The following is a 16,333-nucleotide window of genomic DNA, read 5'->3' as shown; positions in this document are numbered from 1 at the left end:
GTCCCCGTTTCAATCGTCCCGGTTGTACCTACTCAAAACTCAGATAGAACCTTATTATTCTAAGGTAGCGAAATAGCGTTCAGCATGATTCATGCCCAATTAATTCCCCCTGTTAAAGTGTTCGCCTTTGTAGTTTGGTTTCGTGATAGCCTATGATAAACGGCTTATGGCCAAATATGTGAAAACGTTAAAATACAGTAGACGATAGGCCTAAACCCGGAAAAAGGTGACAGTGATTTTTTCATAATCACTTTGGAGGGTCATAGAAAAATGTATTGCTGGCGAGGGAGGGTCACGTCTTTTTGGACTAATGCTCCCAAAACTCCTCCGGTAGCCCCTTAAATAAATAACGAACAGTCCCTAATGAAGTAAACTTGTGACCATCAAAAATCGTTTATGCCTGTAACTCCGTGATAACAGGACGTAACAGGAAGGCATTTGGCTGAGCAACGGCGGTTAATACTCTATATTTTGTCCAAATGATGTCTGTCTATCATCGTTGCACTCGGAGAAAACCAGAATGTTTAATTTGTCCTGCGTCTCTACGGCTGCAAACGGGATTCACTCGCAGTTAACCAAATATTTCTTTATTAGGGCAGGGCAGGCATATTTCTGGCTATTACATTATTTCTAAACCAGTCTGCTAAAGTCTGTAGTGAAGTCTGTGTAGGGTTTTCCAGGCTCCATTTCTTTTTACGAGACACCCTGCTCACTTGAGCCATCTACCGGTTGTTGGGTTGTTGTAGCGTCTGTAGCGTGATCCCACGCGCGGACCGCGAGTGAAGCTGGCCAAGTCGAAGCACTGCCCACTGTACCCATTTTGCCATGTAAGCTAGTGTAGCCATAGATGTGTATATTTTTTCTGTTTATAAAAAAGCATCCCACACACAAGTATTTTTTATACTAAACAAAGCTATGCATTTATTTTCTATTTTCAGTCTTTTCGTAATGAGATGACAGTACAGACAGCAGCCTTTATAAAGGTAGCAGAGATGATAGCAAAATAAATAAATAGTGTCAGCATAGTATTTCCTCTCCACCTACCCCTCCATAGTATACTACAATCAGGGTTGTGCAAAATTCCAGAATTGAATTGAAACTGGCTCTTAAATTCCAATTCAATTCTTGAATTTGACTTGCATTTCAATTGAGTTAGCAAACAGGAAACAAAATTGCAATTAGAACCCTACAATCAGCATGCATCTCAGTTTTGTGTCTCTTATGCAACCTACAGTACATATTGCCCCCCTTGTTCGGATGTTATTGGTCTCTTCGTACAAAACATCCCCTACAGCCCACAATCTCCTCTCTAATCTCAGTACAGTGTAACTGACCCAGGCTCATATAGGGTCACTGGGGTGACTGAACATATGTTGTGTGGACGATCCTTTAATCCCCCTTTTCCATGCCCACTCGTTCTACTCCTTCCCCCTCCTCTTCCTGCTCTGTTTGCAACCCTTTTGTGGCTGATTCCTTTCTCCCTGTTTTTAAAAACACCTCTGTGGTGTGTGTGTTTGAGAGAGAGAGAATGTGTGTGTAAATGCATGTACAAGTGCCACAAAGGTTCTAAAGTGCACTTTTGAAAATCTACGGGCAAGGGTTACCATATGCAATCAATACTACTGATTGATCTTACTAATGGAGTAATGTGTTTTTTATTTAATATTTTGTTTAGTGTGTGTGTGTGTGTGTGTGTGTGTGCGTTTGTGTGTGAGAGAGAGACAGAGAAAGAGAGTCCACCTCTCTCTCACCTTCTCTGTCCAAGAAACACACTCATTATTTTGTTCTCTTTGGGTTTCCCTCCTCTTCATTTAAGATTATGAAGTCATCATCATCATTCTTATCATCTCTTCATCTCTTCATCCTATTCTCACACATGCAACATATGGTTCACCATGGTAACTGCCTCCAGTATAGCTGGTGGTAAAGTTTATGTTGGGTGACCATTTATTGAAGGTGTAATGATGGCAGTATTAATAACAACATTTTGTACTATTCCCACAAATCTTACAGTAGGCTAACACTGTCCAATTAAAATCTCACATTTGTACACCCAGGATGTAGCCATTCAGATATAATGCAGCAAGATGCTGGAATTGTGTGATCTCTGTCCAAATATTACAGTTATGCTAATCTAGCTAATATGCTAATCTATTTAGTCATAGTAATTAGTTATGCAGCTATCAACACATTCTCTCTTTCTCTGTCGTTCTCTCTCTGCTCTTATGGTTGTGTTTGTGAGAAATCACATGAAATGGAAATGGATTGCTTCCTCTAACCCCAATAAGTTGTCCTTACAGTTATCTGAGATCACTTCAAGTACGCACATCAGGGATGCGAGATTGGGGGGGGGGGGGGGGGGGGTGACAACTGGTGACCGATTGAGTGAGTTGTTGATTATTAAGAACGAAAAAAACGGGCAGCATTGAAATGATGGATGCCCAGTGACTTGTCAGCCAAAGAACGTTTCTTTAAATGATGGCCATTGGTTGTCGCGTGCCTGGAGAGCTTAGTCCACAGAGGGGGAGAGAGGCAAATAACGGAAGACTCCGACAATTCTCCCTCAACCGAGCGCTGGAAAGCGAGGAACGGGACAAGGAACTGCACCGGGACTCTTTCCGATTCCATCCTTCTCGTATTTACCATCCCTGGCGTGCTTCACTGATTTCGCGTGCATAGACAGTAGCCTACAGAGAGAACAGAAGCGGGGAGCTCGAGACACATCCTCTGCCGCGCGATAAGAGCGCACGAGGGGCGCGAGGTCCCAGGAACAGACCTCAAGTAAATGAAGACGGATTGCTTGGTCCGAAAAATGAAGGGAATCTTTGATTTTCGCTAAATGCGCAAGGACATTTTTGGCACACTGAGATATTGAGGCTGTCCCGAATTGAGTTTTCACGGTCACGTGTAGGATATTAATTAAAACATTGTTAAATTGTTGCCTCGGACGATGCATGGACTGACAGTGTCCACCGGACCATAGCGAGCACCAGAGTGCATGGAACTGAAATGTGCTGTTCGACTCCCGTTGGAAATTTCCGTGGCGGCTGACAGTGACGGCACGTCTGAAAGAGTGTGGCCAGTTTTTATATGTGTTAGTCGTTGTGTCTGTCTTGGGCCTGTCCGTGTAAAAGAGGGTTAGGTCCGTCCTTGTGAATTGTGCGTTAAAGAAGCGGTTCTGGCACTGTCCCGCGACGAGGACACGCAGCGGTGAGCAGCAAGCTTTCCACGGACGTTTGACGTGCGTGTTGATGTGTGTGAACGATGTAGCACACATGCAAGGGGTTGGGAATACTGTGCGACGTTAGTTTACTTCGTAACTAGAGGGGCTATTCACCAACTGAGTTTAATCCTCGCAGTGAACTAAAACTTGTTCCGGAAGACCACATTTAACCCTGAATGGCTGTGTGGTTGTGTGTATGAATGTGTGTGTGTGTGTGTGTGTGTGTGTTTGTGTATGATATCTGATCTGCCCAGTCACGCTGTGCCTGAGTGTGTGTGTTGCGTGTTTTTGACCCCATGGTTTAACACTGTCTGTGCCAGTTAATGTTAACTGATGCCAGGACACAAGGACCTGGTTCTGCACAAGTTTGCTATGGGACCTCTTGCAATATTAAGCTACTAATCATCTGCTATCACTAACCACTCGGAACTGAAGACTTGTTTGTGGAAAGGCTGTGACCTGTAGCTCACCATTTGTTGGGACAGACCTTGCCTTTTTCCTCAGTTGATATCAGAAGAGTGTTTTATGTTGCTGTGGTTCTCTGTCTGCAACAAGCCTATCGCCGTGGTTGCTGTTTATGTGCATCCGAGACCACCGCTGCACCTGGAAAGTTGTCCCATTGGTTTCACGGTGAATGTTACCTGGGCATAACTGGCAAAATGCAAGTGTCAATTGCATGCACAGAGCACAACCTGAAGAGCCGCAATAGTGAGGACCGCCTCTGTGTGCGATCGCCCAATCAGAATACTGGTGTGGGGCAAGGGGGCAAACACCGTCTGGTCAGCTCGCGGCCTTACACGGCAGGCCATGCCCACATGAAAGAAGCAATTGGTCGCCATAGCAGCATGAAGTACAGGTGAGTATTAACCTGTACACAGTTATACAAACATAGACCACAGACATAGCACACACACACACGCACACACACACACACACATAGTCGTCACACAAACAGATACCCTGAAGAACGCAAAGCAAATCATGCAAACATAACTGACACCTATCCTCCCACCCACCACCCTGACACAGACAGACACACACAAACAGGTATAGGCAGTCAAATGGTGCTTCACCCCTAATATAGATGTACCGGTATACACAAAAATGACAATGATTTATTCACATTGGGACTTATAATATAATGCTGTGGTATCATGAGATGTCTGTTCTACACTCTCAGACAGGTCTATTTGAGTGCATGTATGTGTGCATATCCTTACACTAACAGTGGGGTAGACTTACAGTATTTTAAAGTTTAATGAGCATTTAACGCTGTGTGAATAAGTACAATGAGACAGCTAGATAGACTCACACATATACATCAAAACACACACACACAAACACACACAGAGACACACAGAGTGGAAATAGCAAGAATGGGATGAGGAGTGTATCTGTGTGTGTACCGGTATGTGTGTGTGTCTGTGTATGTGTATGCATTGTATACCAAATGCTGATATCAGTATGCATGCACATCATGAAATGTGTGTCAGTCATCCTAATAATAATTACATGCTTCATCTGTTGTGCACTGATTATGGGACATGGGGCTTTCTTGAAGACTAGCAACAGAGGAGTGGGTGCAGGGATTCAGTGGCAGTGCTTGGACTGAATCGTGTGCTTTTTTGACCTCATTGCCCTTGCACAGATATTCCTGATCAAATGTAGCCTCTCAGCATATTTAAACTTCTCACACACCTAGACCACATGAACCTGATTGTTATGACTAAAAAGCACAGATACTCTCACTCACATAGGGCATCCGTGGCCTACTGGTTATTGGACTTGTGACCGAAGGGTGGCTGGATCAATCCCTGAATGGTAGGATAAATGTGGATGGGGGTAGTGATTGAAGGGCTGTCCACTGCTCCGGGTGTGTACGTGTGCTCCTAGTGTGTGAGGGCTTCAAGCTCACTGCTCCAAGTGTGTGTGTGTATGTATATGTGCACACTACCCCTGGATGGGTAAAATGCAGAGAACAAATGTGACCAGGCGTGGAATTTCCCTACAGGACAATAAACTTAACTCATTGAGTGCCAAAAACGTAATATTATGTTTTTCCTTCCCATGCATTGAGTGCCAAAAACGTAATATTACGTTTTTAGCTTTTTTTAAAATTACGAAACTAGACACTCTAACACACCTTATATGTGATTTTGGGAACTCTGTGATGAATTGAAATGAAATATATGACGATCGAAAACTCATGAAAAAGCACAATCTGGACATTTTATCTGGACATATTATCATAACACGGTTGCCGCTTTGGGTCGAATCAGTGACGCATGCACGTCAGGTCAAAACCAGGCCATTTTCGTGGGTCTATCACTAGGTGGCAGTCTCGCCAGGTCTCGCTGATCACTCCCCGGAAAGTTTACACAAGTAAGTAACAGGCAACACTTCATATTTCATGAAAGACATTATATCTCCATTTCTAGAAAAAAAAACAGAGATTTTGATGAAAACTAGCCACTGTTTAGCTTGGGATTTCTCAGGAACAGAGGTGTGTAGAAATACACGGTTTGCACCCACCGAGAGCTTAAAGTCTCACCTTTTAAACAAGCTATTGTATGTGTTCATAGCTATAACACAGAATATGCTGTGGCTGTACAAACATCATCAACAATGGTCTAGATTGCTGGACTAAGCTTCCGAAAACAGCTTGGCATTCAATGAGTTAAATATGTACACATGCGCACACCTGCTCACACATACCGTTCACATTCTAACAAATAACCTAATCCTAATCTCTATTTTCACTTTAAGGCTTCATTGTGACAGTAATTGCAAACTATCTGCACTGTGTGTGTGTGTGTGTGTGTGTGTGTGTGTGTGTGTGTGTGTGTGTGTGTGTGTGTGAGGAGTGTAGACTTACACTATCTAAAAAATTAATGGCACCTGGACTCCATGTGAATAAGGACAATAAGAGACAGACATTGAAACACACACACACACACACACACACACACTCACACACGCAAACCTGGCCAACTCCAACTTCTGTTCATTTTTTCTTTTGTATGTTTGTGTGTGTGTGTCTGTGTGTGTGTGTGTGTGTGTGTGTGTGTCTGTAGGCCTATGTGTTTTTAAGAGTGCAAATGTTTTGTTTGAGAATGGTGACAGTGAAGTCTGTTCCTATACTGTTTGTGATGTTTGGTCATCATACACTGTCAGGGCTTAAATTTCACTGCGGGATTGCGGGTATTGCGCATAATTTGTTCAAGTCCCGCAACTCTAGCCATCATAATGCGAGAAATTCCCGCATACACTTTTATAGCCTGTCTGATGACGGTGTGGGGTGGAAGTGGGGTCAAGGCGGTGCTATTGACCGGACGGATCAACTACCGAGTTGAATTGAACATGGCCTCATGCAGACGCAGACACACACACACACACACACACACACACACACGGAGAGAGAGAGAGAGAGAGAACCACTTTGCGCTTACGCAAATAGGCTACTACGCAACCATGGCAAACTTTTACATCTGGAAAGAGCTCCTTGGTAACTATCCTGCTAGCTCAGGTCACGTCAACACTTGATCCCAGAAAGATTGTCTTCAACTTGTTAGTTTTTTGAACATTAATTTTATCTAATAACATAGAAAACATAATGAATTGCATCCACATATCCTTTTGCACTATGCACAACTTGTATTCACTACCGACTAGCCTAAAACCGTCAGGCTGAAGGGAGGCTAATTACTCTCACGTATTTTCTTAAAGTGACAGGCACTCAATTACACCTACTCATCACCAATGTGCACTCAATTAGACCTATACAACACATTAAAGATATGCCTAAGTGTTATAGCTTAAACGTCAATATGAAGCATTCAAATTACTAAATATGTTTAGCTGCTAGTAATTACTAGTAAAATGCTATACATTATTAACTAAATACACTCTATATAAATTAACAAATATATGAAATAGAAACATAGCCTATCACATAAGCCATAATTTTCAGTGTGTGTGTGTGTGTGGAGAGAGTCAAGCAGAATCTAGGATGTCCACTGTTGTGAATGATCCCACTACAGTATATATTACTGATGACGTCAGGGTCTTGGGGGCCCCAAAATCAAACACTTTTAAAAAGTATCGAAGAAGTATCGAAATTGCAATCCCCCCCTCCCCCCTAAATTGTGTAAATCCCCCCTACATGAATAACCTAAGGGGGGAATTCCCCCCCATTTTGAAAAATGAATTTTAAGCCCTGCACTGTGATGATGAGTTGTGCTTTGTTTTTTCAGAAAACACAGAAGTGAGTTCTATTTGAATTACCCAGGGACCTTCATTTAGTAACCTTTGTGTGTATGTTTTTGTTGAGAAGTAATTTTTATAGCAGCTAAATATTAAAATATCTCACCAGATAAGCTCTCAGTCCATTCTCATAGTCACCCAGATCATCCGCTATGTTTGTGCTGCGGGATGGAAACCCTGCAAAAGGAAAGAACAGCATTGACAGGCCAGCATAGCAAAACACTGTACTGTATATCACGTAATTATGAAAGCGCTCAGGCTTTTACTGGTGCCAACTGTGATGTTGGAGTATGTACTTAAAGTCTAACCCTAACCCTAGTAACCTCACTAGTTTTAGACAAGAAGGCTGTACTGGCTCTTTGAACTGCATATCCCTGTGGCTTGGCCTACTCATGAAGGTGTCTGGTCCTATTCTGGAGAGCAAGAGGCAGTTTTCAGGTTTGGTATTGTGAATACACAGAGACCTCCCAATTCGTTATTATTAGGTTCAATATGCTTTCTCTTTTTACAAAAAAAATTAAGATTGTATTACAGTTATATGTTATATTTTTGTACTCTTATTAGTTGTTAAACAACTTGTTTGCTGTTAACTTGTTATGTACAACTTGTAATGACAAACAACTACAAACTTGGCAGAGATTGTCTTTTTAGCTTTTATAGTCATCCAGAAACATGCCAATAATTAGGATGGGCTCGACTCAACAAATGTAGGGTAGCCCATTGATCTTTTCATTTGTGTGTTGATTTAAAACTGGTTTCATGAGTTCATCCATCTGAATTGTTAGTTTTATGCATGGAATGAAAGAAACAGAGCATTTGGCTGGGGAACTGCCATGGTCTAGATATCCAGAGGTTCATGTGGACAGCCTTCACAGGAGGAAATGTGTTTGGAAATTAAGATCAGAATATAACAGATGGGGAAAGGACTGGGATGCCTCAGCTGCATTAGTTGGTGATTTGCCTATAATGTCTGTTTGCGCATGACATCTTGAATTTCCCCTGGGGATCAATAAAGTATCTATCTATCTATCTATCTATCTATCTATCTATCTATCTATCTATCACTAGATCCAAGAGGCTTTATGCAAATTTGCACAGTGACAGGATTTAATTTATTTATTGACTGTGTGCTCTTTATGTGATAGAATACTATCTGCCTATATTGCCTGTTTGCAGACTGTCTTTAATAGATCCATGATAATGTCCTATGGAGATTGTGAGTTTGCACAGTATTACAATAGTATTTAGCATGCTTATTTAATGCCTTTTTGCACAGTGTCTATATTGCTCTCCCTCTTTAAAGGATAATTCCGGTATTTAGCACTTTGAGTCCCTTTTCTGGTTTGTTTTGGATGAACTAGAGTGGTGGACAGAGAAATGTTGACGATGGGTCCTGTCTCGACTTTTTGACTAGTTTAGCATCGCATTTGACTGCTTCAGAATGGCTGGCTACTGGCATGCAGAAACATGTCCTTAAAACAACCTTTAACATTCATTTTCAAAACTGTACAACTCACCGAGTGGTTAGTGGTGTATACAGAGTAAAATTAAGTATAAGTACAGTTGTATGTTGTGTAGACATATTCATAGTTCCTTCAGGCCACTCAACAAAACAGACAACAGACTACAACAAAACATTTGCACTCACGTGTGTGTGTGTGTGTGTGTGTGTGTGTGTGTGTGTGTGTACATTGAATATGAATAATTCTTATGTAAGTGCTATACATTAGACTTGACAACCCCATTGTACTATTTGAGTGGAGAGCGGAAAATGTGTGTGTGTGTCACACTCTTTATTTGTCTTTAATTGCTTTTTCATCACAGCCCATGATCAATCTCTTTCAACCTCTTTCAATTCCCCTCCCCCACTACCTCAGCCTCTCTTGCCCTCCCCATTTCTCTGTGTTTGTGTGTGTTTGTGTATTTCGTGTGTATTTTTGTGCCCCTGCGTGTGGTAATGTTTTATGCAGTAGTTGTGTGTCACCAAGCACAGCTTGGTCATACAAAGTGTAAATTACAGATTGTGTGAATGACTGTATCTGACTGATCAGTAGGATTTAAGTGTCTGTATGTTGTTGTTGTTGTATGTGTGTGTGTGTGTGTGTGTGTGTGTGTGTGTGTGTGTGTGTGTGTGTGTGTGTGTCTGTGTGTCTACCTTCTCTAATAAGGAATGACTAGGAGACTTGAACACGGCCCAATGAACTGCCGTAGCTCCAGGGTATAGCCATGGCCAAACACCCCCCCCCCCACACACACACACTCACACACACTGCTATGTTAGCCTGAGATAATTACTGTCATTTTTATCTAAGTCATAATGCAGTCTCATGCGTAAACATAAAGCTGAAGTCAATGGAAGGGTAAGCACAAACACAGACACACACACACACACACACACACACATTTGCTGTATTTCTTACAGTTGTAATGTACTAATCCAAACCAAATATTGCTGCCTGGCCTGAACCGACATGTTCTTTGGGCTCAGTGAGCATTAAAACTGTAGTAGTAACTCTCTCTCTCTCTCTCTTTCACACACACACACACACACACACACACACACACACACTTTTTTGTAAGAGTATGATGTTTTGGGAAGGGGCAAAAGAATGCATGCAGATATGCATATGGAACATGAGTTATATCCACTGTATATGGGCAGTGAATGTGTATTTGGCTTTATGTTTGTCAACAGTAATGTTCAGTTCAGAGAGATTTATTCATCACATACACAGTTATAATTTAACAAGTAGTGAAATGTAAGCCTGGTTAGCTTCATGACTGTAAAGTAGAAAGAATCTAAGTAAATTCAATTTCAATTTATTGTGCTTATAGAACGCCAAAACATTACACATGTATCAAAGCGCTTTACAGAATGTAGGCAATCAGAGAAAAAAGGAAAGAACGGAAGAAAAGAAAAGAAAGAGAGAGGCCCATGGGTAACTAGCCTGGCTAGCGCCACCACTTCTCAATGAGACGTGGTCTGGGAACCAAACGTTAATTTTCTCGTATTTGAAAAAAATGCCCAGATCCGTTTATTGGGTGCCACGGATGTCTATCAAATGTGTCTGTGCATAGCTCATCATCGTCTTGCTTTCCCACCTGTTCTGTGATTGGTTCCCTATCTCAGGCGAAAATTTGCTCCATGGTCTCCAGGCTGCCTTAGCAGCGTGAATCAAATCGCTCGCAAGGCAGCATGGGAACACCCAGGCTAATGGGTAACAGGGGCGAGGAAAAACTCCCTAGAATTGGAGATGCATATAGGAAGAAACCTCGAGCAGATCCATGACTCAAGGGCCTGACCCATCTGCCTAGGGTCAATACAGGACAGTAAGGTCTGTATACATGACAAATGCATATGATAGTCAGGTGTAGAGAATAAGGCATGGTGTTAAAAGCACTTGAGCTGAAAGTTACAAGAGGTGGGATGATTACGTATCTGGTATGATAATTCATTAATCCTGATTTAGTGACAGAAAGTTCAAATAGTCCAGCGTCAGGCACGCCTGCAGGTGTACGTCCATACGCACTGTGCGTACCATCAGGCTACTCAACAGCGAGAGAAAATTTCCCTTGTGTGTGTATGTGTGTATTCACACCAAATTCGCCTACCATACCTTCCCAACTATGCACAGTATCCCATTAGCTGCATGCCATCAGGCTATTTACCATTTTGTATTACGTAAAGTTAGTGAACACGTTATCAAAATGAACGTGCACACATTTTGTTTGAGCAAGAAAGAGAATACGCACACAGACACGCAATAGGCTACTTGTTGTTTTCTTTTACTCGGCTATCTATATATGGTTATCGGCACACAATGTTGAGCAAATTCACTAACTCAATACTCGTCATGGATATCACAAGTTTAAATGATGTTTTATAAACAAAGTTCGGGTGGAGCCTTCGGGATGATTGACAGCAATTAACTCACCCACTGCCGCCGCAGGGTAGGCCTATTTAAGCCGACCTCCTTTTCCATACGTCACACGCTCCGACGTTCGCGAAATCATTCAGTCTGCGTATTGTTCGCATGGACAAGACAGCTCTCATGGAACTGGAAATCCACCCAGCGCCAGCAAGGCGTTGACCCTACCCACTGGACAGTGGCTCGCATCCGCAGCACTCTCCATTCCCGCGGCATCACGTTCCGTATGTCGGATAGGAAGTTCCATCTCCTCCGCCTTCTAACGCAGTTGGATAACCCGGTGTTTTCGCCCTCCCGCTCCCTCACTTTGTTTTCCTCCCCAGACCAGGAAGCAAGCTGCTCCTTCTGGCATCCCGACGCGGTTCCTTCCGCCGGCCATTCAGCCGGACGAAGCACACACCACCAGCCACCTCGCGAACCGGGCACGCCGACAGCACTTTCCGGCACCACACGCTTCAGAGCGTATCATTCCGCTGCTTCAGCCACAGCCACTGCCACGTCAGCGGCTCAGGCCCATTCCCGCCGCATCTCCGCCGTATTTCCGGGTCCAACCCCACTTCTCCAGACGGCCCCGGTAGCGACAGCGTCGCTACTCCCCCCACTCCTTCTTTCCCTCCCCCATCCACCTCCCCTAGCCAGGACTCGGTCCAGGCCTGCCCCACCTCCAGTCGTTCCGATGACTGCTCCCTCCCTCCCCCCTCTCCCCCCTCCCCTTTCCATTCCGGGAGCCACGTCTGTACAGCACGCCTCAACTCACGAAGCGTCAGCTCGAAGAGTCACCTCACTAGCTCCCCATCTCTCTTATGAGTTAGCGAGCACCTGGTCTCAGCCGGCGCCGATAGCGACAGCGTCGCTACTCCCCCCTAACCCTCTTTCCTTCCCCGTCCCACTTCCCGCGACCCTGTCCCAGGTTGCTCCCCTTCCGGTCGCGTCAGCGACCGCTCCCTCCCTCCCCCCTTTTCTCCCTTCCCATCTCTTCCCCGGCTCCGCGCTAGACCAGCCCGCAGCAGCGGGTCATCAGCACTCAGCGAGTGCTTCGGACCACGACGTCCCGTTCCGGCAGCAAAACTATTCTTTAGCCACAGCACAGGCCCTGCCACCGCCTCCTCACGCTGCAGCATTCGAACCACCACCCGTCACAGCGTCCACCAGGAACCTCATCTTGTCAGGTGCAGACGTAGACCTTTCTACCTTTCTTCCCTCCCTTCCTATTCCCTCTCATAACCGGGATCTAGTTTGCGGCGAACTGGTTTTTCTCTAAAAAATTCTGGCCCAGCATCAAAAACTCTGTCATTTCCCGAGTTCACCGTAGCTTTTACCAACTACACAGAAGTCGTCTGTTTCGTGTTCTCCAGTCGACGCAAATGACTAAGCTAAATGACTACCTGGCCATCATCGCCGGCCTAGCCGTATCCTACGGTGGAGCTCATTTTCATACGTAGGCTACCACCGGCTGTTTTCAGCAAAATGCGCTGCCAGAGTCGGCCTCTGGAACTAAAACCCCTACTGGGGCGCGCTCGATATGGAGCTCCATAACCGCGTTTTCCTAGGACTTAAGCCATCTTGTCCCCTCTGCAATAGCCCCAGTCACGGCGCGGTCGAGTGTCCACTAGTCAACTCATTCCCCAGGGCCGCCCTTTCATCTCGCATCTCCTAAACCGCGCTCAGCAACCCCATCTCTCGAAGACGTCGTATCTCTAGATGCCCAGTGTCTTGTTTTAGACGAATGGAATGGTCTGTGCATGTTCTACGACGACTGCCAATCATCTCCAGAAGAGCTCCAGTTGTACACCGACGCAGCCCCCTCAACAGGCTTCGGAGGCTTTTTCAAAGGGCGCTGGTTTGCATCCCCGTGGCCACTAGAGTTCAGAGAGCTAACAACTGGAAACGAATCGTCAGCCGTGTTCGAACTCTACCCCGTAGCCATCACGGCCCTACCTGGGGGAATGAGTGGACCTCCACGAGTGTGATAATCCACAGCGACAACGAAGCCGTAGTGCACGTCATTAATAACGAGCTCAAAATCGCCTGCGCTTTCCCCTCTTAGTAGGCGTCTAATCTGGATAGCAGCCAGCTACCAGCTTATTATAAGAGCCGCGCACGTCCCCGGTTGCCACAATGGAATTGCTGACTCTCTCTCTCGTCTTAAATTCCAGAGATTCAGAAGCTCGGCTCCAGAGGCGGACCCGTACCCTACTCCACTCCCCAGCTTTTCGGAGACCATCTTCCCATAAACCACCCCCTCAGCTATCTTCAGCCCATCACGGCCGACCTAGCCCTTCAAGCCCTCGCACCCAGGACCATGCAGTCCTACTGGACTGCTTGGTCGTGCTTCAAACAGTTCCACGCAAAGCACTCACTACCATTTCCCAGTTTCGATGCAGTCACCATATCATCATTTATCACCTACGCCCACACTTCACTCGGGATCAAAGTTTCTTCCATTAGAGTCTACCTAGCTGGCATTCATTTCTTCTACAAACGCCCCCACGGCTCCGAATGCCCCTTCTCCGACACCAGGATAGGCTTGTTAATTAAAGGTATCCGTAGGCAACATCCAGTCCCCCAAGACTCCCGCCTTCCCATTACCTCAAGCATTCTCGCCACCCGCCTCGCTACCCTTCGCAAAGGGTCATGTCACCGCATTCCGATTCCACCATCTCCGTTATGTTTCTACTGGCCTTTTTGGGCTGCTGAGATGTAGCGAGTTTACATGCCCTTCGTCTCTCTTCATTCCCGATGTCCACCCGTGCATCGCAGATCTAGAGCAGCTAGACCAAGACACCATTCGATTTACCATCAAACAGAGTAAAACCGATCAGTCCCGAAAAGGACACTCCATATCCATTTAACTCCGCCTCAGATCTTCAGCCTTTCCAATACCTATCTCACTACATCTCATATCGGTCAGCTCAAGCTTCGTCTACTAGCCCGCCCTTCGTGCCAGACGAAGGGCTACCCATCACTCGCCACAGATTCCAGACACTCTTAAAAAAACATTCTAGTCAAATCTGGTTTTCCCGCGGATCGCTACTCCGCACACTCCTTCAGGATAGGAGCTGCCACAACAGCTGCGCTCAACGGCTTATTGGAGCAACAAATTAAAATACTGGGCCGTTGGTCCTCGGATGCCTACCAGTCTTACATCCGCTCCAATCTAGCGGATTTACGACTCGCTCAGCAAGCACTTATGTAGTTGGTAGCGGCCTTTCTCTGTGATCTTTTGGGGTGCAAGCGGTCATCGCTCTATCGCGATATCCGCTCCAGGCACTCCAGGACCACGGACAGCTACCTTGCCAAACAAGCACTTCTCCCATACATTCTAGTCTAGCTGAAGCAATCATATAGAAGGGCGAACTAGTGAAATGATGTTTTATAAACAAAGTTCGGGTGGAGCCTTCGGGATGATTGACAGCAATTAACTCACCCACTGCCGCCGCAGGGTAGGCCTATTTAAGCCGACCTCCTTTTCCATACGTCACACGCTCCGACGTTCGCGAAATCATCCCCCCTCCTCCCCCTACTCCTCCATTTCACCAATTGCCCTGTTACTCATCCTCCTTACACAGGGGGGTGCAAGCGGTCATCGCTCTATCGCGATATCCGCTCCAGGCACTCCAGGACCACGGACAGCTACCTTGCCAAACACGCACTTCTCCCATACATTCTAGTCTAGCTGAAGCAATCATATAGAAGGGCGAACTAGTGAAACACAGAAAATAGAAAGGATGGAGGCAGCAAAGCTAGGAGTTATTTCAGATGGACAAGTAAAACTCCCTGTAAAATAAAATATCATACAGAGTAAAATATCATACAGAGTAAAAACAAACTATATTGGTTGCTAGGTAGATGAGGTTTAACCTGTTGAGGAGTGAATTCTTTAAGACAATGCGGTTCCCCAGAGAGCAAATTATTTTCCTGGCTCCTTCTAGAATTCTACGCGAACGTTCTATAGTTTCAGTGTTCGTAAAATTGTTTAATGGCAGAAAAGTCCCTGAGGGTAATTGTTGCGTCATGTTATAGAACCTTTTTCGAAAACGTTCTAATCACATATTTGTGATCGTACTCCCAGGGGCCCAGCTGCATCTGATCACATATTTGTGACCATACTCCTCAACAGGTTAATATAGTTGGAATGACTGAACAGTTAAATAGGTGGATAGTTTATATAGTTAAATGATTTGCTTGGTAGATAAGGTTTAATATAGTTGGAATGATTGAACGGTTAAATAGGTGGATAATTTAAATGGTTAAATTATTTAGGTAGATAATTGACGATAACTGACAGTTGGAATGGCTCTAATGTTTGCTAGCAGTTATGCTAACTATGTTATCAAAGATAATTTAACCAAGTTACTTAACTTAGCTAATGTTTTAATTTTTAGTAGTTATGCTAACTAGCATGTTAGCAATGTTAACATGCTAACTATGTTAACCATGTGACTTAGCTAACCTAGCTAATCATTTTAGTAGGTATACTAACTATGCTAACTAGCATGCTAACATGTTAAGTATGCTAACCATGTGACTTAGCTAACTTAGCTAATCATTTTTAGTAGGTATGCTAACTATTTTAACTAGCATGCTAACATGCTAACTATGTCAACCATATTACTTAGCTAACCTAGCTGATCATTTTTAGCAGTTATGCTAACTATGCTAATTAGCATGCTAACTATGGTAACCATGTTACTTAGCTAACTTAGCTAATCATTTTTAGCAGTTTTGCTAAAAATGCTAACTAGCATGCTAACATGCTAACTATGCTAACCATGTTACTTAGCTAATCATTTTTAGCAGTTATGCTAACTATGCTAACTAGCATGCTAACATGCTAACTATGCTAACCATGTTACTTAGCTAACCTAGCTGATCATTTTTAGCAGTTATGCTAACTATGCTAATTAGCATGCTAACT

At 44.4% G+C, this 16,333-nt stretch overlaps 1 protein-coding gene across 1 annotated transcript in view; it reads left to right on the top strand.

The window, feature by feature from the left end:
* Window positions 1-2,597: 2,597 nt before the first annotated feature.
* Window positions 2,598-16,333, top strand: part of LOC121690180 (voltage-gated potassium channel subunit beta-3-like) — an 88,995-nt gene continuing 75,259 nt past the window's right edge. The window contains exon 1 of the mRNA XM_042070603.1: window positions 2,598-4,079. Within this exon, the coding sequence (XP_041926537.1) occupies window positions 3,883-4,079 (197 nt within the window). The 5' untranslated portion in view covers window positions 2,598-3,882. The remainder of the gene's footprint in view (window positions 4,080-16,333) is intronic.

This window comes from Alosa sapidissima, chromosome 18, assembly GCF_018492685.1.
Source record: "Alosa sapidissima isolate fAloSap1 chromosome 18, fAloSap1.pri, whole genome shotgun sequence".
Lineage (NCBI taxonomy): Eukaryota > Metazoa > Chordata > Actinopteri > Clupeiformes > Clupeidae > Alosa > Alosa sapidissima.
The sequence above is the reverse complement of the archived record's forward strand: the minus strand, read 5'-3'. Positions and strand labels throughout refer to the sequence as shown.